A 21839-nucleotide genomic window follows, 5' to 3' on the forward strand; every position below is an offset into this window, starting at 1 on the left:
ATGCATCCGAGGAGCAATCAGAGGAATTAATAAATACTATAAAATCAATACTTCAATAAAGGTATTAATTTGAAAGGTGCCACAACAGTCTTTCGATACAGACACAAAGACTATAACACATCTTCACCTGATGAAGGGGGTTGCAGGCTTGGCTTTACGAAAGCGTATGCCATTACAGCCTAATGCAATGCGTTTGCTGGATGGCAATGACTTCCAGATAAATAGCTGTAAGAATGCAGTGTCATTCTTTAAGGTGCCAAACAGCTCTATTATCGTTTTTGCAAGACACTTTCACAAGACTCTTATAGTCAGTGCTGTTTTTCTTAAAAAAGAGGTGCCGGAACTCAACATGAACGCTTCCCTTGCTGTCAGTGTACAGTGCCACCTCGGTTTACGAACAGTCCTATTTACAAACTACAGTGATACTTCGGGATGCGAACGGAATCTGTTCCAAAGCCCCGTTTGCATCCTGAATGGGATGTAAGACGCGACGGCGCATCTCGTGTTTTGCTGCTTCCGCGCATGACATCATTTTGAGCGTCTGCGCATGTGGCAAAACCCGGAAGTAACACACTCCGTTACTTCCGGGTTGCCACGGAGCGCAACCCGAAAGCGCTCAACCTGAAGCACATTCAACCTGAGGTATGACTGTATTTGGTTTACGAACTCTGCAAAACTGGAAGTAGTGTTTTGGTTTGTGAACTTTACCTCAGTCTACAAACAGAAGCCGAACGGTGGAAGGGCGCCGGAGGTGGGAGGCTTCATTAGGGAAAGTGTGCCTCCGTTTAAGAACGCATTTGGTTTAAGAACGGACTTCCAGAACGGATTAAGTTCGGAAACCGAGTGTCAGGGAACTTCCATCAGGGCCAGAGGGAGAGAGCGGGCTCCAGAGGGATTCCAGAGAGCGTCCCGGGATGGGGAGAGGCAGCCCATCTTCTGGGGAAGGGAATCAGCGTAGCACCAGTGGAGAAGGGGGGCAGATGGGGGAATCGACGAGGCAGTCCCATGACTCCTTGCCAGGGACCAGCGGGGAGAGTAAGGGTCCTCCGCTGCCTACACCCTCCTTGCGCAGAAGGCTTCCGCGCAGGGAGAGTAGGCAGAGACTAGGCGTCAAAGAGCTTCTTTGCTGGAAGAAGTTTAAGAAACGCCCACTGACGGATTCTGCCAGCGATTGAGACAGCCACGGCGAGTGGCTGTCCAGACAGAAAAGGTTCACTCAGGCAACCCAGCCAGGTGTGGCGCCGGTTTACGCACGAGCAACCCCTAGAACCATTACACCGAGGTACCACTGTAGTGGCAATGGCACCCACCTGAGAGGTGCCGGAAATGAGTTCTGGAGAGTTCCAACTGGGAAAAAAGCCCTGCATAATAGTTTTAGAGTGCACAGTTAAACTATGGAATTCAATTCCAACCAAAGGCTGTGATGGCACCAGCCTGGATGGCTTCAAAAGGGGATGAGAACACTTCGTGGAGAATAAGACTATTAATTGCTACTTGGCATGATGGCTGTACGCTGCCTCCTGTACGTGGGAGTCTGCAATACTTCTGAAAATAATAATAATAATAATAATAATAATAATAATAATATCAGTTGCTGGAGACCATGGCTCTCCTGTCCTGCTTGCAGTTTTCCCACGGACTTCTAGGTATCCACTGTCAGAACAAGATACTGGACTAGATGGCCAGTGGCCTGATCCAGGAGGCTATCCTTATGTTTTGGGGGGATTTTTTGTGACAAAAAACGCTGGGATTTCACTAAGTAAATAGCTCCCCCTGCGTATAGTCAAGTGGAAGATTAAACGCACTCTGCAGCGCATATTTACTCAGAAATCCCTTTGTGAGGGTTCCAAAGTGTTCAAAGGATTCTTTCTGCCCCCCCTTTCGAAATGGTTTCAAAATCCAAAGGCAGTGCTGTGGACATAGCTAGGATTTATGTTAGTGGGGTGGGGGTGGGGAGGACACCCACCTGTCAACATCCTCTGCCTAGCAGATTCGGAATGAAATGTCTCCGCAAGTGCTCAGGAAAAAAAATATGACAAAATCTTTCTGCAATTTCTGCTTTTAGTTAAGTATTTTGTTATTTACTGCCTACACCCCTTGGCGGCCATGGGCAGTGCTGCCATAAGAGGAAGCCTTAATACTTAACTTTTAATATTTTAATAATAAATAATTTTAATATTTTAATGTTGTATTTTAATCTTGTTTTTAAATTGTATTCATTCAACGTGTTTTTATTATTGCTTGTTAGCCGCCCAGAGCTGGGGAGGGCGGGGTATTATTATTAATAACAATAAATTATTATTATTATTATTATTATTATTATTATTATTATTATTAACGGCGAAAAAACAAAACAAAAAACAGGCTTTAAGCCCCATCTCTGTGTTGACAGCCACACAGACGTTAGCAGGATTTCCCCCCCCCCCCCAGAACCCACACCTTTTAGGATACCGCACCTTTCCCCCTCTTTCTCGAAACTACTACTAGCCCTTTTAGGAAAAACTCCCGCCAACCCAGACACCCGCGTGTTCCGCCGAGGGCGCCAGAGCCAATCGGAGGAGAGGGTGGGCGTGGCGAATGGAACGCGGGAAGCAGACTGGGAGGCGGAGGAGGAGCCGTGGAACGGGAAGCGCTCGCATTGTTGCCAAGTTGCTGGGCTTCGCGCGCGGGAAAGAGAACGCAGGAGCGCGGTCAACCGCCGGGGAAAAAAAGATACACAACGTTCCATTTTGCGCCGCGTCGAACGCGCGGGGAGGTTGCAGCCTTCTCCAACTGCGCGGCCGCTGATCAGGGAGTGCCCCGCCTGGATCTCGCTAACTACTTGCCCCTTCCTTCCTTCTTTCCTTCCTGCCTGCCCCGATCTCTCTGCGCTCTACGGAGAGGCAAGCTGGGATCCACCCCAGCCAAACCCTCCTCCCATGGAGAACTTCCAGAAGGTGGAGAAGATCGGCGAGGGCACCTACGGCGTGGTCTACAAAGCGAAGAACAAAGTCACCGGAGAGGTGGTGGCGCTTAAAAAAATCCGCCTGGACACGTGAGTGCAAATAATTCCTCGCCAAACACCCCCACCCACTCCAAACCCCCCCCCCAATTTCTAAGAAAGAAACTCTGGGTGGCCTGGCGAGCAAAAAAATAAAAAATCCCCTTCGCTGCTGCTTGAAGGCGCTGGAAAGAATCTGCAGACGAATCTGCTCCTCTCTTTGCATTAGGAGGAAGAGGAGGAGGAGCCGGGATTTTCTCTTTTGAATGGGTGGGTGACGAGCAAGGGGACATGGGAAGAAGTTCGCGGCCCTCCCTCCTTCCTGTAACTTCGCGGACGGAGAACAGAACTTTCCTTGTGCGCCGATTCGGTATATGTTTAGGGCCGACCTACGCGAGGCGGAGTGGGAGAGAGCCGTTCCCCTCCCCTCCCGCTCTCTTGGCCACACTTTCGGGGGGGGGGGCTCGTAGTACCTACTCATCTTCTGTTGGGGGGGTGGGGTGCCCTCAAGTCGTGGTTTTGCTTGGCTGCAATGCCCAGTTACTCCGGTTCAGGGTGCTGGACTTATTTTGAGTACACAATTTTCCCTCCCTCTCTCTCTCAAGTTTCATATGCAACTTCTGAATTGCAACTTATTGAAAAGTACGATTCTGTTCATACGGATCTGAATGGCTCCCTTGCGGCGTTAATTTACTGAGCGATGCTAAAATGTTCGTTATGGCCAGTTACTGCATTGCAAAAGGCCACCGGGCTTATTTTGCACACATTTTAAGTTCTAATCGAATTGTCGGCATGGGACCCTCCATAGGCGTAGCCAAGGGGGGAGTCAGGGGGCAGCTGCTCCCCCATAATCCTCCAAAAGTATTGAAAAGCTTTAAAAATACAGTACCAAATTAACTGAGTTCCGGCCTCCCCAACAGAAGCCTGCCCCCAGTAATTGTGCTCTATTTGGTGGGATTTTTTTTTTACCTATGATCAACACTTTTTGGGTGATCTCCCCCCAAAAAGCTCAACAACTTCTTGCTCCCCCCCAAAGAAAAATCCTGGCTGGCTATGCCCGTGGGATCCTCAGGGTGATTTATACACACCATAAATTTAAATAATATTCAACGCATATATGATTTCCCTAAAGAACAGTAGGAACTGTAGTTTCCCCTCCACAGGCATGCAGTTTCCAGCACCTTTAGCAAACTATAGTTCTCAGGATTCTTTGGGAAACGTCATGCACCTTTAATGTATAGTGTGTGTCTTCTTGACGGGGAAGGGAGCCCCTCATTTTGTATCTAGATTTCTTTCCTAGTGGCGCTGGGGCCTCATATTGATTGTGCTGCTTTCGAAATGGGCAGTCCAGGAGAATCTGGGCTGGAAGAGAACCCTGAATTTCCCCTGAATGCTGTTTGCTGGGAGTCGCAAGCGCAGTGGGAAGGTTGTACAGTGGTACCTCGGGTTAAGTACTTAATTCGTTCCGGAGGTCCATTCTTAACCTGAAACTGATCTTAACCTGAAGCACCACTTTAGCTAATGGGGCCTCCTGCTGCTGCCGCGCTGCCGGAGCACGATTTCTGTTCATACTCTGAAGCAAAGTTCTTAACCTGAACTTTGGGTTAGCGGAGTCTGTAACCTGAAGCGTATGTAACCTGAAGCGTATGTAACCTGAAGCGTATGTAGCCCAAGGTACCACTGTACTCAGGTCTTGCTTCCCGGCTTCCCATAGGCCACTGTGAGGACAAAATGTAGGGTTAGATGGGTCTTTGACTTGATCAAGCAGGACTTTTCTCCTGTTCTCATACTCTTAATCAGTGGTTGGGATTAATTATTCCAGGCTGGAGAGGAGAGTGTCTCTGAGCATGGGCAAAGTGATGTTTTTCTTCTGCCTTGATGTGGCCACAGCCTATCCTCATTAGTGGTAGAAATACAGATGTGTAAGCTAGGTGCCAAATGGCTCCTTAAACCAGGGTTGCAGTTGCCCAGACAGAGTGCCTAGTTGCCATTTCTGGGGCCAGGCGGCTCAAAAGTCATATTTTTCAGTATAAAAGTTTTTGGTTCCTGAAATTCATTCTGATTGTGCAGATGAAATATTACAGATAGAATTCTACAGGGTGTGTTGCCCGTGTGTGAAAACAGTCAAGATCCAATGATCACCAGGCACGCACCTCCAGATGGTGGAGATGTCGGGCGTCATCCTGACACCCAGGCATCTTCACGTGGTTGCAAGTGGCTGATAGCCAGATGCAAAATGCTCTTGGCACCAGGCAAATTTTGAACACTAATCCTCCTATATCTTAAGGCAGGCAATAGGTTCTAGGTTCAGGATGTGCTGCTGTTAAAATATGACTTTACATGAGTGGCAAAACCTACTATTGTGGGTTTAATGTAAACTGAGCAGTTTTGATAAAGGTAAAGGGACCCCTGACCATTAGGTCCAGTCGTGGCCAACTCTGGGGTTGCGGCGCTCATCTCGCTTTATTGGTTGAGGGAGCCGGCGTACAGCTTCCGGGTCATGTGGCCAGCAAGACTAAGCCGCTTCTGGCGAACCAGAGCAGCGCACGGAAATGCCGTTTACCTTCCCACTGGAGTGGTACCTATTTATCTACTTGCACTCTGACTTGCACAGCTTTCGAACTGCTAGGTGGGCAGGAGCAGGGACCAAGCAATGGGAGCTTACCCCGTCGCGGGGATTCGAACCGCCGACCTTCTGAATGGCAAGTCCTAGGCTCTGTGGTTTAACCCAGAGCGCCCCCCGCTACTCTGTGTTTACACAGTGCCCAATGTACTGGATTGGAATGAATTACCCTAGATGTACAATCCTATAGCCACCCTTGAGCTATTTCTGTTGAACTCAATGGGACATCCTCTCAAGTAGTCACGTTTAGGATTGTGCTGTAGGTTCACCTTTTTATATTACTGTTACTTGGGTGTTTAAAACATAGTGAATGTTGACTGTGATACATTTATATCCCAACCTTACTCTGAAGAAGCCCCATGTTGACATCCTTGTTTCGTCTTCCTAATTAATTCTCACGACAACTTTTCAGAAGATTAGATTAGAACTTAGCTGAATTCATGCTCTGGATTTTCCCAGCCCTTGCCCAACAGCCTACTGACTGTTTAATGCTAAGGCCATCAGGTGGGAAAAACAAGCCCTAAGTTATTCTTGAAAAAGCATGGCCTGAATTTCCTGGAATCAATAGCAAACTGAGGTACAGTGGAACTTCGGGTTAAGTACTTAATTCGTTCCGGAGGTCCGTACTTAACCTGAAACTGTTCTTAACCTGAAGCACCACTTTAGCTAATGGGGCCTCCCGCTGCTGCTGTGCTGCCGCCCGATTTCTGTTCTTATCCTGAAGCAAAGTTCTTAACCTTGAGGTACTTTTTCTGGGTTAGCGGAGTCTGTAACCTGAAGCGTATGTAACCCGAGGTGCCACTGTAAATAGCTATGTGGACAGCTAACTGCAATGGGTAATTTAAAAAAAAATGGGTGCGGGCTTCTCATGTGCCTAGCAATGACTGTGGTTTGACATTTTTAGAGGTACATTGTGTTTCGCCTGATGTTCACCTTGCAATCACGGTAGGTTCAGAAACTGAGCTATGAATCTGGCTGAGTTGCTATGGAGTTCATTTTGGCCCCTATGAATTTCACCCGGCAAAGCTAACAGCAAACCATAGTTTAAAGAAATACTGCATACTGGTACACACAACTCAAATGTCCCCTGTTTTGCACTTCGCTTCCTAGAGCACAGAGGCAAGCCAAGGAAGGAAGCAGCCGGCTTTTAGTGTTGTGTGAATCAGTGTGTACGCGCACTGCGTTTCTTCCAAATAAGCCGTGGCTGGGAGCCAGGGTTTGTTCTTGGTCTTTTGCTTAGGGTTTGTTTCCCTGCTCTAGAAAGGGAGAAGGCCAGTTTCTATGGCTTATGAGCAACATTGCAGCCAAGCATGATCCCTGGCCGATGAATTGTTGATCCCAAAAGAGGTTGACCTAACGAAATAGATCAACTTGACTTGGGCTGCGTTCCTTTCCCTTTTGTATAGTAGGCCAGAAGCGATGATTATTTTATTGGCGTTGCTAATAGATTAATTAGATGCATTAATTGCATATTTGAAAATGTGCCGCTTGAGCTGTGCCTTTGGAAAGCATTTTCAGTGCTTGAGGGCACTGTTAACAGTATAATGAGCATATATTTTTTATTTTAGACATCGATGGGGATACTGTAATTACGTGGTAAACTGAGGCTGTGTGCCATTTACAGAACACTCTGTGCATATTATTATTCCTGAACCCTGTCCCTACTTTTAAGGTATCTCTCTCCCCAAGGAAAACATGGGATGTGCGCAGCTGCTGCCTTTTTTCAGTATTCTGATCTCATGATTTCCAAACCCCTGCCTCATGGTTTTCAGGGACAGGAAAATGCTGTTTGAGCATAGCATTACCAGAACTCTTGGCTGTCCATTTGGTCAGGCAGAACTCTTCCTAGCAGCAGTCTGCATTGGTGACTTATGTGCAAATTAGCTGCAGTTCGTGGCATGTGAAATCAGGTGCCGGGCAGGTGAAAATGCAGCTGCCAGTTCAGAATTGGGAGCCTTAAAGCACACTATTGATTGTGCATCAGCAAGGGAGGCTGGCTGTCGCTGCCAGTTATCTGAGTGGTGGTGAGGGCAAACCAAGCGAGATTGTCTGTGCTACGGGGTTCCCCATACAACACTAGGTGGAGGTTGAAACCTGTGCTTGTTTAGCCTGCTGGCAATATTCAGAGTTCTGTACCCCTGTTCTAACATGGTGGCAGTTTGCCTGCCCTGCTTTTAACTTACTTAGGGCAATGCCCCCTACCCCTTCAGATCCTTCTATACTACAGTCATACCTTGGAAGTCTAACAAAATCTGTTCCGGAAGTCTGTTTGACTTCCAAAATGTTCAGAAACCAAATCGCTGTTTCTGATTGGCTGCAGGAAGTTCCCGCAGCCAATCAGAAGCCTTGGACGTTCAGGTTCCAAAAATAGTTCGCGAAGCGGAACAGTCACTTCCAGGTTTGTGATGTCTGGGAGCCAAAACATTCGGGAACTAATCTGTTTGAAAACCAAGGTACAACTGTATTTGGCAAACCGAGTTAGTCTGGGTACGTAGCACCACCATCAAAAACAGTTCAGTCGGTGGCATCGCTGCACATTCCAGGAGCTGATTTTATATGATTTAAGGTTAATCAGCTAGGCTAGATTAAGGCCCAGTGCAATGTTGTTTGGGCTTCAGTGTGCAAACTAATTAGACCGTGTGCCTTTGCTGCTTAAACGCCCACAGTGGAAAATCATTTCACCCACAGGTTTTTGATGCCCAGTTTGCCGCATTGAGGGAGCATCTGATTATGTCGTATCAGTGGGTCACGGACACGGCTACTTCCACTCTATAGCACCTTCTCGGCCCTTCTCACCTTGTTTCCCCTCTTTGTTTGCAGGGAGACTGAAGGCGTCCCAAGTACAGCCATCCGGGAGATTTCCCTGCTAAAGGAGCTGAACCACCCCAACATTGTCAAGTAAGTATGTGGAAGGAAGCTGGCTGAGATCTGTGCTTTGGGAAGGAGTAGTAGAATGTCTTCTGTTCCAGGCAATTTATTAAGGGTACAACACTCCTTGGAGGTGCCATCCTAACTGCCCATTCTATCCAGTATCTGGTAGCAACTATCAGAGGACACTTCAAAGAAGATTACATAATAAATGGTCAAAGTGTGCAGAGCTACCACTCCCCAGTGTTTCTGTTTCTATGAATCTTAGAGGTGCGTAGCCTGGGAGTAATTCTGGACTCACAGCTGTCCATGGAGGCACAGGTCAGTTCTATGTGCAGGGCAGCTGTCTGCCAGCTCCATCTGGTACGCAGGCTGAGACCCTACCTGCCCACAGACTGTCTTGCCAGAGTGGTGCATGCTCTGGTTATCTCCCGCGTGGACTACTGCAATGGGGCTACTTTTGAAGGTGACCCAAAAACTGCAACTAATCCAGAAGCGGCAGCTAGACTGGTGACTGGGAGTGGCTGCCGAGGCCATATAACACCGGTCCTGAAAGACCTCCATTGGCTCCTAGTGCGTTTCCAAGCACAATTCAAAGTGTTGGTGCTGACCTTGAAAGCCCCAAGTGTACCTGAAGGAGTGTCTCCACCCCCATCATTCTGCCCAGACACTGAGGTCCAGCTCAGAGGGCCTTCTGGTGGTTCCCTCCCTGTGGAATGCCCTCCCATCAGTTGTCAAGGAAATAAACAACTATCTGACTTTTAGAAGACATCTGAAGGCAGCCCTGTTTAGGGAAGTTTTTAATGTTGGATGTTTTATCGTGGTTTTAATATTCTGATGGATGCCACCCAGCATGGCTGGGGAAACCCAGCCAGATAGGTGGAGTATAACTAATATATTATTTTTAATATTATTATTATTATTATTATTATTAAGATTTAAGGGTGTTGCATTATTCCTGGCCAAAAAAAATGCCTTCTCATTACTGCTTCCTTATCAGATTCCTTATTTCTTCTTTCCCCAACTCTCCAGGTTGCTGGATGTGATCCACACTGAGAACAAGCTCTACTTGGTCTTTGAGTTCCTACACCAGGACCTCAAGAAGTTCATGGATTCTTCGTCTGCGATCAGTGGCGTAGAGTTGCCCCTTACCAAGGTGACTAGGAGGAGGGCAGGGCTGCTGGGCTATGAAACACGTATGTGTATACACCGTGAATACACTGGCGACGCTGGTTTTTGCTAATGGACAGATTAGTGCAGAAGCGCCAATGTTGTGCTCCTGCACTCACAGGTTCGCCCTGTTCCTTTTTTGAGAGCGGCTTTGTGTCTGCAGTGGAATGTGTGCACAAGGTCAGCGTTGAAGTGAATGAGGAAACTCCCTGCATGTTCATAGATGCATAGAAGGAATGCACCGGTGTGGATAAAGGCTAGATCTTGGATCTCTCTAGAATTGGGTAGCGTCTTCATATAGAAATGGGTAAAATAAAGGTAAGGACCCCTGGATAGTTAAGTCCAGTCAAAGGCGACTGTGGGGTTGTGGTGCTCATCTCACTTTCAGGCCGAGGGAGCCAGCGTTTGCCCACAGACAGCTTTCTGGGTCATGTGGCCAGCATAACTAAACCGCTTCTGGTGCAAAGGGACACCGTGATGGAAACCAGAGCACACGGAAACGCCATTTACCTTCCCACCGCAGCAGTACCTATTTATCTACTTGCACTTTTGGCGTGCTTTCGAACTGCTAGGTTGGCAGGAGCTGGGACAGAGCAACGGGAGCAGAGGACCTTCTCGGTAGTGGCGCCCACCTGTCCTTCAGATGTGAAGGAAATAAGCAGCTATCTTATCTTTAAAAGACATCTGAAGGCAGCCCTGTTTAGGGAAGTTTTTAATATTTAATGCTGTATTGTTTTTAACACTCGATTGGAAGGCATTTTCAACTCAGTCAGATGGGCAGGGTATAAATAATAAATGATGATGATGGGGATTTGAACCGCTGACCTTCTGATCGGCAAGCCCCAGAGGCTCAGTGATTTAGACCACAGCGCCACCTGTGATAGACATGGGTACAGATTGTATGGTTTAATGTTGTTTTCACACTATCCTTTGGTGATGTGTTTTTAAAATGACAAAAAAGCCTCCCAACTTGGCTTATAACAAAAGAAGGGCTGGGACACACAATCTGCCCACGGGGGTGGGGGCAGGACTTTGTGTGGTCCCCCTGGCTTGTCCTTGGTTTGCGTAGAGCAGGGGTCAGCAAACTTTTTCAGCAGGGGGCCAGTCCACTGTCCCTCAGACCTTGTGGTGAGCCGTACTATGTTTCGAAAAAAGAACGAATTCCTATGCCCCACAAATAACCCAGAGATGCATTTTAAATAAAAGGACACATTCTACTCATGTAAAAACACACTGATTCCCGGACCATCCGCGGGCCGGATTTAGAAGGTGATTGGGCCGGATCTGGCCCCCAGGACTTAGTTCGCCTACCCATAGCGTAGCCTCTACATACTTCAGCAGGCAGGGATTCTGTGGAGGAGTAATTTGCTCTTCTCCATCCATTCACAGTAATCACAAATGCACTAGGATCCATGCGAGCCCCAAGGCCAGCTGGGAAGGGAAATGTTCTGTTGGATCTTATAGCAGTCCTTTCTCCTGGGCTGCACTGGGCTGTAAATCCTTAGCCGCCAAGTCTGAGACAAAAAGTGGCAGAAGGATCGCCTGTGTTGCGAACAGAAAAACCTGGCAACCTAAAAGTACAGTGGTACGTCAGGTTAAGCACTTAATTTGTTCCGGAGGTCCGTGCTTAACCTGAAACTGTTCTTAAACTGAAGCACCATTTTAGCTAATGGGGCCTCCTGCTGCCACTGCGCCGCCGGAGCATGATTTCTGTTCTCATCCTGAAGCAAAGTTCTTAACCTGAGGTACTATTTATGGGTTAGTGGAGTCTCTAACCTGAAGCATATGTAACCTGAAGCGTATGTAACCTGAGGTACCACTGTCAGGCTGATAATTTGATTGCAACACTTCATACAGCTACAAAATTGTATCTTCATTCAGTGTCAAGTGGCCTACAATATATACAAGGTAACACCAACTAATGTGACTTAAGCAAATTTCCCAGAGTAGGGGATTTTTTGGGTGGTGTATCAAACGGAGAATAATTCAAGCTTGAGGCAACACGCCTTCCAAAATAAGTATTAAGTCCCCAACTCCAGCACAGATGCACCTGGTTATATACACGACTTATTCATATATTTAGCGGCAAACTTATTCATATATTTAGAGGCAAACTTAAAGCAGACAAATCCAATCCCTTTTCCCAACTTAAAACTTTCTAGGTGTGGCCAGTTCAGGTGACTCAGCAACGGAGATGTCCCCTCCCATCATTAAAATTCATTTCCAAAATGCCGAGATCAAATGAATTTTAATGACGGGAGAGGATTTAGGTCATCTCTGCTTGAGCTGTTGACTCAGCTTAAGTGGCGACACCTCGTAGGTTCAAGTAGCAGGAAGGAACTTTGGGTGGGTTCCCAGCATTTTAAGCTCTCAGCTGCTGGCGCTGAGGCCAGTTCTCCTGACAGCGAGCTTTCCGTTGGCTCTGTAGGGCTGTTCTCCGTCTCTCATCCTTTCTGTCTCTCTCCCCCTAGAGCTACCTGTTCCAGTTGCTGCAGGGACTTGCCTTCTGCCACTCTCACCGCGTGCTCCACCGCGACCTGAAGCCACAAAACCTCCTCATCAACGCAGAGGGAGCGATAAAACTGGCCGACTTTGGGCTCGCTCGGGCGTTTGGCGTGCCCGTGCGAACCTACACACACGAAGTGAGTGTGTCTCGCTCGCTTGTTTCTGATCAATTTTCTCTCCCCCCCCCCAAACTCCCCAAATATTGGGGAAAATAATTGTCTTGGTGTTGCAAGTGTGTAATGTAATGGCACAAATTGGCTTCCCAGAGATTTCCCCCCAAATTGATGGTCCAGGAAGTTCCGTATCACTAGTTAGTATTATGTGGGGCTGCACCCAAGGTGGATAAAATTCAATGATATAAAAATAATAATTAAAGAAGCCAGATTTTTTTAAAATATAAATGGGATTTAAAAAAAAGTTTAAGCACACCAGTTAACAAACATGGATACATATGCTATAATGTTACTGTTTTAGTTAAATAAATTGTTGAAATTGCTATTAAGGAAATGATTGGTTTTTTCCTTCCAATAAAGTAGAGCAGAAAAATTGTCCAAATATAATCAGTGAACTTATTAAACCTCACAATAATTTCATAATTATCAGTCTATGTAATTCTAATAGTACAGCCAAATCAGTAATTTTTGATACAACTGTAAAAACTACTCTGAAATTTTATTATTCCAAAAATGAAACCTTCCGGTTGTAAATATTAAGATTATACCAGCAAAAATGAGTCTTGCTGTAAAAAAAAAAAATGATTTAAATCAAGTCTTACTGACTCGTGATTTAAATCAAATCCATCCTGGCTGCACCTAAAGACAGTCTGGAAGCTTGCTTTGTTTAAAAATGCAGTTCCCAACCTCAAACTGGTGCCAGTAGGTTTGGTTGCATAAACCCTCTTCTCTGGTCATCAATTTGCATCCACACTCAATTCAAAAGGCTTTTGAGCTCTAAAGCTTTAAATGCCTTGGAGTCGGGATACTTTAAGAACCGTCTTTTCTGATAAGAAATTGCCCTGATCATTCAAGTCCACATCGGAAGCCCTATTGTGTGTTTTAACATTGGCATAAGTGTCAGTTTGTGGGTGCAGGGCAGAGGACCTTCTCTGAATCTTCTGGCCCATGTTTTCTTACAGGCACTGAAAACTGCTTTACATGGCTTTCTTAACAACGTGATATTAGTACTGTGCTGCTCCTCCCTGTTTACTGACTGATGGGTTTTCTGTGTCTGCCCTGTTTCTCATATTTTAAAGTACGGTATATTTATAGATTTTTCAAATTGTGGCCAGATGTTTCTGTTGTACTTTTAGATGGAAAAGTGGATGCTGTTGTTTGATGATTTATTTATGCGGAGCTTTTTGACCGGTGGGCATATTAAAACAGATATATATGCAGTTGAGTGGGTGGAAATGCCATAAATCAGTCATCAATAAAGAAGTCAGCAAGCAAAGCAATACTAAACATAGAAATCCACAGGAGAGACAAAAGAAAGCTGCCTCAAGTTGCAGGATTCTCACCAACCAATAATAATAATAACAATAATAGTAACAAGTAACAACAATAATAATATGTACCACTACATAAATATGGTAAAATAGGTCTTCATTAAGCATTGGGCATTTTTTGGACACAGCATTAGAAAAGCATTAGATGCAGCCTGCAAATGTAACAAGATGCTGTGACTTTCTTATGAGCATAAATCCCAAAAAAAACAAAGCAATGTGGACATTAATAGTGCTTTAGTTTAACTATTATGATCTAAGAATACATGGTTGCCCAGAATTCCCTATTTAGTTGGCACCTGCTTTGTGCGAGAGAGACAGTTGGTCTGGGAATTTGGATTCCCCCACCCCAGCTGTAATAATAATCATAATTATCCAGTTGTTTTAGGTGTGCAATTCAACCCTCCTTATGAAGGAGTTGCTGGCGTGTGCCCGTTTTGAATGCTAATCTTAACTTCATTCACAGGGGCTGGAATTGCATCTGTAATAAACTGGGACTCCTTCCTGCCAATGGCTTGTAATTTAATTGCATGTATGTATAAAAAGGAGAAAAAAACAACACTGAATTGTTTGTGGGTGTTTTGTGCTTTACACTAGGTGGTGACCCTCTGGTACCGAGCTCCAGAAATTCTCCTTGGCTGCAAATACTACTCAACAGCTGTGGACATATGGAGTCTGGGTTGCATCTTCGCAGAGATGGTATATACCTTTTTTCCAGGAATGAAGCGGGGTGGGTGTGGTGAACGTGGCATCAGCTGGAACAGCTGATCAAAATGAACCCAGCGGTGCTAAGGTTGGAAGGGGCGGCCAAGGAATCTTGAATGCAGAGCAGGGTCTGAAAGCCCGAAGCAAGCTCTCTTAGGGAGGCAGAGGCAGAAGATGTGAAGCCACACTGTCCTGGAAAGAAGAGAAGTACAGTGGTACCTCTGGTTACGTACTTCATCCGTTCCAGAGGTCCGTTCTTAACCTGAAACTGTTCTTAACCTGAAGCACCACTTTAGCTAATGGGGCCTCCTGCTGCTGCCGCACCGCCAGAGCACGATTTCTGTTCTCATCCTGAAGCAAAGTTCTTAACCCGAGGTACTATTTCTGAGTTAGCAGAGTCTGTAACCTGAAGCGTGTGTAACCCGAGGTACCACTGTAATAGATGCAAAAAAGTATTGGAGAACTGATTATGCCCTGCCCCTACTTCCTATGTGGGCCTGCATCTCTTGACCCTAAATTGCTCAGGGATGCTACAGGTGGAGACTGTAAATAAACTGGGCCAGAAAAGTTCTGGAATAACCAAAGGTTCCCGGTGTTCACAGGCAAATAGTTTCATAGGATAGGGAGGGATAATTCATCTCTCTTCTGTATTGGAATCCCAAGTATCAGCAGGCAGCAAAATGTCATCGAATTCAGCACATCCACCATGCCCTCTAAAAGTTACAGTGCAGTGCCCAGTTCAAAATGTGTTTACAAGTGCAGGGGGGTATGATGTCTGAAGCCCAAGATAGGCTGGGAGAAGCCTGTTGCCAGCTCCCACCAGCCCTGACTTCTACCATCCTTGCTGGCACTGGTGAGAACTGGGAGTCCAACAGTATATTTGGGGGTGGGATCAATTCTCTGCCTCCTCCTCTAGAGCACCGTTTGTCAAAGAGGAGAGCTAATGATTTGGTTTCAGTATAACGCAGCTGTGTCGTCCCGTTCTCCAGATCTGAACAGTGCGTTCTGGAACTGCAGGAAAAGATCACAGTCATACCTCAGGTTACAGATGCTTCAGGTTGTGTTTTTTCGGGTTGCAGACTGCCGAAACCTGGAAGCACCGGAACGGGTTATTTCCGGGTTTCAGCAGTCGTGGATACGCAGAAGTGCTAAATCGCACTTTGTGCAGACACACGAAACCGCAACCCATGCGTGCGCAGACGCACCGCTGCATCCTGCATGGATCACGTTCGCAACCCGAGTGTCCACTGTATTCTACTTCCATCCCTCTGGATCAGTGCACTTCTTGTCCCAGTACAGTGGTACCTTGGGTTACATACGCTTCACATTACAGACTCCGCTAACCCAGAAATATTACCTTGGGTTAAGAACTTTACCTCAGGATGAGAACAGAAATCACGTGGCAGCAGCGGGAGGCCCCATTAGCTAAAGTGGTGCTTCAGGTTAAGAACAGTTTCAGGTTAAGAACGGACCTCCAAAACGAATTAAGTACTTAACCCGAAGTACCACTGTACAACTGCCCGAGCCCAATAATTTCAAATGCTGCTGATTGATGCATATTTACCACCTACCCCCCAATCCCCACCCAGATGCTTAAACATTGCAAGGATTTCTGCCTTCCACATAATCCGTTGCACCCATGGAACTCTTAGTTTCTTCAAAAGTCTTGGCCCCAGCCCCGTTTTAATGCTGTTGGTGTGACATCAGCTTGGGTGCTCACATAAAGTGAGCTCTCACGTGCTCCTTTCTGGAGCAGGGCTAGAGCCCTGATCAAATGCTTCCCACTTCCTTGCCTTTTGCCTTGTGAAGAGCTGCTGACGGGATCAGTTGACTTGGCAGCACCTTGTGGGGCAAGCAACCGCTAACATCATCCCCTTTCCCTGGGGCAGAAACCGCCAGAGAACTGGCAGCAGGGAACAGAAGGGGATCTGTTGTTGATTCACCTTTTGAGGAAGGCAGCTCCGCTCTAGGCGGCGATGCTTCCCTTTCTTGTGGGTTGGGGGCGGCTGAGCATTTGTACTCCGGAGATGAGTGCAGAACTGTGTTGCACGCAGCTCATGCCGAGGGCTATGCGTCATGGAGGGAGGGACTTGAGGAACTATTCCCATGGGAGCTTTCTAGGTCAGATATCTTTCCTCGGTCTTAGGTGGTCTGGATCACCTGGCAATCTTGGTTTGAGCATCTTACAAGGCTGTTAGCCCTTGTGAGTAGTACCAGGATCAAAAATGCATTTTAGTTTACTAGCTGCTTTTCCGTCCAGTAAATGAGGCTTACATAACAATGCGTAAATAATGCAACAAAGAAAAATAGTTGTGTACAAGTGGCAGCACTAAAAAAGCCAAATAAAACCTAAAAGCGGCAGGTTGAAATTTGAAGATGAGAAGCAGATCAAAGCAGTTATATAAAAAAGGTTACAGCTTAAAAGATCGCTTTTTTAATAAACCTGGTACTTGAGTTTCATGTAAAGAAATATGCTGTGAAAAAATGTGATAAGCATACAGTCAATTGATAGGTATGATTAGAACTCTGCAGGCTATCCGAAAAGATCAATGTACAGTGGTGCCTCACAAGACGAAAATAATCCATTCCGCGATTCTCTTCGTCTAGCAGTTTTTTCGTCTTGCAAAGCAAGCCCATTGACGGATTAGCGCTATTAGCGGTTTAGCGGCTTTTAGCGGCTTATCGGATAAGCGGCTTAGCAGCTTAGAAAAAGGGGGGGAAAGTCGGAAAAACTCGCAAGACATTTCGTCTTGTGAAGCAAGCCCATAGGGAAATTCGTTTTGCGAAGCGCCTCCAAAACGGAAAACCCTTTCGTCTAGCGGGTTTTTTGTCTTGCGAGGCATTCATCTTGCGGGGCACCACTGTAGCAGCAGCATAATCGAATGTTCAGGAAATAAGAAATTAAATAATTTGAGAATGGCCTTTTGCTACAGCCTATCAAACTATTTATGTGACTGGCAGCTGCTCTCTGGGTGTTGGATGGAAACGAGGTCTTTCCTGTCATCTTCTCCCAGATCCTTTTAACTGGGAGGTGCAGAGAATCAAGTCCAGGATCTTCTGCACTCAAAGCACTGAGCTAAGTTGCTGTTCCTGCAGTGGAGTTAGGTAGGGAGGTGCCAGGTGGCCCTTCCTGGGCAGGGCGTTTCAGAGATTAGTGGTCATCCCAAAGGAAGCTGTCCTTGGTGCATTACTTTTATTTCACCTTAATAACTGAGGATCCACATAAGGCTGCTGATCTCAGAAAGTGGGAAGTATATGTGGAAGAAGAGACAGTGCCCAGGCAGTTTAAGACTTATTTAAGGTTATTTACCCAGATTGCGCCCCGTCCAGAAGTACATTGGAAGCCAGTGCGGATAGGCCTGACTTGGAGCTATATACTTCCTTTGAGTCTGTTCTTACTAATAGAGAAACAGCAGTCTGCATTAGCTGCAGCTTCTGATACATTCTGATTAGTAGCTCAACACAGAACACATCATAGTAGTCCAGCAGAGAATCTGGTTAGACACAGATCTGCTCTATTTTTGTGGCTTTGAAATAGCGACAGCCCAAGTGGTTTTTTTATTTCTTTCTCTGCACTCTTCCTGTGGTTGTAGGGGAGGCTAAGCACAATTGAGAAAACCTCCCTGCACATAAATGAATATAAATGGTAAAAGATTGTAGGTTTCCTGCTACTGCTGCTTCGCCTTTGGAGTTAACTTATTACAGCAACTGATATACCTCCAGTAGAAGTTCTCATAATAGTAATAACAACAACAATTTATTATTTGCAGTATATGCTGCCCACTCTGGGAAGCTTCCAGCAAATTAAAATACAAAACGACATCAAACATTCAAAACTTTCCCTGAATAGGGCTGCCTTCAGATGTCTTCTGAAAGTCAGATAGTTGTTTATTTCCTTGACGTCCGATGGGAGGGCATTCCACAGGGCATGCACCACAACCGAGAAATGCTCAAGAGTGATTTACCAGTACATAAAACGGTTGGGGAATGTTGGATCCCGTCAGCCCCAGCCAGTGTACAGGGTACAGGTCCTCCCACCATAAAAGGTAAATGTCTGGCCCAATAGCTTCATGGGTGAGTTGGGATTTGAACTCGCTTCTCTCCAGTCCTGATTACTACACCCTGCTGAGTCCCTTGAGCACAATAGTTTTATGCCAGCCATGAGAGGAAGGAGGCGTGGCTGGCTGAAGGAGGGAAGGAAGGTATTTCATGGCAGCGGGATTCTGAACTGTCTTCCTCCTGCCAACAGATAACCCACAGAGCCCTCTTCCCTGGGGACTCGGAAATCGACCAGCTCTTCCGCATCTTCCGCACCCTCGGCACGCCGGACGAGACTGTGTGGCCAGGTGTCACCTCTATGCCCGACTACAAATCCAGCTTTCCCAAGTGGGCCCGACAGGACTTCAGTAAGGTTGTGCCGCCTCTCGATGAGGAGGGCAGGAAACTCCTAGCGGTGAGTTAGCAAGGCAGTGCGGACAGAGTCTCAACAGCTTTAGGGGGGAAAGGGCGTTGAGCATTAGCAAATATCCAGACCACTGGGATGAGAGCATTTGCTCTGTGCATGTCTTCAGCCCCTCCCCCCCCCCCAAGTCATGGATCATTTCCTGGAGTAAAGTCCGATAACTGGAATTCTGGCTTTTTAGAAAGATGCATTCCCATGCAAGTGTCTATATCTCGCAGAGCTTAAGCCCAGTAATCCTTAGGAAGTGGCATACGCCTGCCATTGCCTTCAGAATGATGCATTGGCAGTCCTGGCTTTCGATCTGCTTTAAACACCACTTTTATTTTATTTTTTACCTATAAAATCAGATTTCCACACCAAAAGAAATATAGCAGATCAATGTCCAGTGAAGACTGAATTTTTCCACGAAGACATTGGCTTCTGCCTGTTCTCTCTGCTTGTCGCCATATTTGCGAGCTTGCTTGTTCCTAAACTGTTTCAGATTTTGGTTATCCATTATCTCCTGGGTGGTGTGCTCCTTATCTTCTGATTTTGGCAAATAATCAAGAAATTTTAGCAGCAGTCAAGAGATGTATTCATTCCCTATTCTCAATTAGGGCAACATCTTTAACATCTCCAAATAACAAAATTTGAGGGTGCATGGGTAAAGTGTAGCCCGTTATTTCTTTGTTTTCCAGTATTCTCCCATCATTTTCTGAATTTAGGACACATCCAGAATATATTCCACATCCCACTGCTTTCACCTTTACACCTCACACTCTATTGTATATAGAGGGCCGAGGGCCTTCTGGCGGTTCCCTCATTACGAGAAGCAAAGCTACAGGGAACCAGGCAGAGGGCCTTCTCGGTAGTGGCACCCGCCTTGTGGAACGCCCTCCCATCAGATGTCAAAGCGATAAATAACTACCTGACATTCAGAAGACATCTTAAGGCAGCCCTGTTCAGGGAAGTTTTTAATCTGTGATATTTTAATGTATTTCTGGTTTTTATGGAAGCCGCCCAGAGTGGCTGGGGAAACCCAGCCAGATGGGCGGGGTACAAATAATAAATTATTATTATTATTATTATTATTATTATTATTATTATTATTATTATTATTGTATATACTGTATCTGATTAAAATGTAGCAGTGTTAGGTACCGACGGAAGAAAAACTGCCATTATACTTAACCTCTGTCTATTTCTGGAGCTCCTTACCTATAACATCCTAGCAGGGGCTGATGGGAAATGTAGTCCAAGAACATCTGGAGGGAACCAGGTTCCTCACTCCTGCTTTCTGACATTTTGCTCTTGTTGCTGCAAACTCCTCCTTCCTATATTTCACCACCTCCCTGTTCTCAGTCCTGTTTTTGTTTTGAGTTCAGTCTCTGCTTTTGCTTCTGGGGTAACATCTGTGTCCCACTACAGAGACTGTATCATGTTGCCTCCTGTGAAGGACCGAGGAGAGTTGGCTGCCCGTTCTTGGGCACCCTGCGTGCCGCTAACACTTTGCTTCTTTCCCCTTTAGCAAATGCTGCATTACGACCCCAACAAGAGGATCTCGGCCAAGACCGCGCTCAACCACCCCTTCTTCCGGGATGTCACAAAAGCCGTGCCGCACCTCCGCCTGTGAGAGGAGAGTGGTGCCAACAAACCTGCCCTCTGGCAGACTCAGCAGCCCAGCCCGTCTTGGATTGCGCCAGGTGCCTGCACTTAGAAAAGACTTTTCTCAACTTCACCCTGAATGGAAAACTGGAGGTCCAGCCCACACCTTTGGGGTTGTTTTATATTTACTCCTGGGTTTATTTTAAAGTACTAGCTGAGTGTGAAGGGTGCCTCCAGACTGACTTTCCATGAGAAGAGAGGCAGAAGCCCCCAGAGCCAGCCGCCGCAGGAAGTCTAATTGCTCAGGAGGCTACAGTGTCATTCCTTTTTTTAAAAAAAACCCCAGGATTTCTGTCTCTCTTCCCTTGGTAACTTTTACAAAGCGTCTTCTGTACTGTCGTGACTCGCTCAATACCAACTTCCTCTGCAAAGGTCAGCTGTGCATTTGCTTGAGCGGTCCTTGCCTCCAGCAGCCAGAGATGGCGTCTTTCTGATTTGGATCATGGGTATTGGTTGGTGCTTGCATGATTAAGTCCTCCTGGTGCCGGCAGAGGTGCTCACCGTTTCGTTTCAGATGGGATCCTCAATGAGGACTATGCACTTAACTATCCACTTTTCACAAGCAGGAAGATTTCCTTTTGTTAAGGAGCTGGGCAATGCCTGCAATATGCGAACCTGATATTCCTCATTGCACCAGCGATAGAAGTCAAAAGTCTGGTAGCCTTTTCCTGATGGACCGTGGTTTGTGATGCTTGCTGGTTGAAGCCCACAAGAAGCCCTTGGAAAAAGAAGTTGGACTTTCAAAGCTCATAAGAACAGCTTGCTAACCAGCCACATGACCACTGTCTGTATGTTCATTGGGGGCAATGGGCATTATCCTATCCACTTTTCAATATCTTACTGCCTTGTCTCCTGTACATGCCTTTCTGGTCTGTGGCATTGAGTTACAGGCCTTTCCATCTGTGTGGGTGGGTGGCCGATTTAATGACTGAGAAGGTGGGAAATATTGCAGAAGCTTTGCCCTTCTGTACTTATCTGCAACAGGACTTTCAGTTCATTGCTCTTTGGGCTCAAGCTTATTTTTGGTAAACTAGCAAAGCCCTCAGCTGGAATGGATCTGCCAAGTAGCTTTGCCTTCAAGCAGCGTGTTGTGTGAAAATAGATTGATAACAAAAATTGTGTGCGAGTGCTTGTTAATTTTTTGAAGTTCAGGTGTGAGAATATTAAAGGGATAAAATTGCAGTTATTTCTCCTCTCCCCTCTTGTATTTTAGCCGAAACAGTGCAACTTCTACCTTCAGTTAGGGAATTATTATTTGTGAACTGCACTGTTCCAAGCTGCAAATGTCAACACCTTTGTGCTACTATGCCTTGAAGGCACTCAGACCTCTCAGGTTATTTCAGTGAAATGCAAGGAATAGACATGATTTGAGGTGCAGACA

General features: G+C 46.2%; 1 protein-coding gene across 1 annotated transcript; it reads left to right on the forward strand.

Annotated features, from left to right (window-relative positions):
- Window positions 1-2599: 2599 nt before the first annotated feature.
- CDK2 (cyclin dependent kinase 2) lies at window positions 2600-21225 on the forward strand. Its single transcript, XM_081849936.1, has 7 exons — window positions 2600-3034; window positions 8424-8501; window positions 9504-9627; window positions 12113-12283; window positions 14245-14346; window positions 18602-18805; window positions 20322-21225. Exons 1-7 carry the CDS (start codon window positions 2919-2921, stop codon window positions 20424-20426), a joined length of 900 nt encoding a protein of 299 aa, XP_081706062.1. The 5' UTR covers window positions 2600-2918; the 3' UTR covers window positions 20427-21225.
- Window positions 21226-21839: the final 614 nt, after the last annotated feature.

This window comes from Podarcis erhardii (genome assembly GCF_964252035.2).
Source record: "Podarcis erhardii genome assembly, chromosome: 2".
Classification (NCBI taxonomy): domain Eukaryota; kingdom Metazoa; phylum Chordata; class Lepidosauria; order Squamata; family Lacertidae; genus Podarcis; species Podarcis erhardii.

What these genes read in the sequence shown, in the direction of transcription:
- CDK2 (XM_081849936.1), top strand. Translation starts at nt 2,919, where the DNA reads ATGGAGAACTTCCAGAAGGTGGAGAAGATCGGCGAGGGCACCTACGGC. An exon ending in AAAAAAATCCGCCTGGACAC is followed by an intron (nt 3,035 to 8,423) that starts GTGAGTGCAAAT and finishes CTTTGTTTGCAG; the next exon opens with GGAGACTGAAGGCGTCCCAA. An exon ending in GTTGCATCTTCGCAGAGATG is followed by an intron (nt 14,347 to 18,601) that starts GTATATACCTTT and finishes TCCTGCCAACAG; the next exon opens with ATAACCCACAGAGCCCTCTT.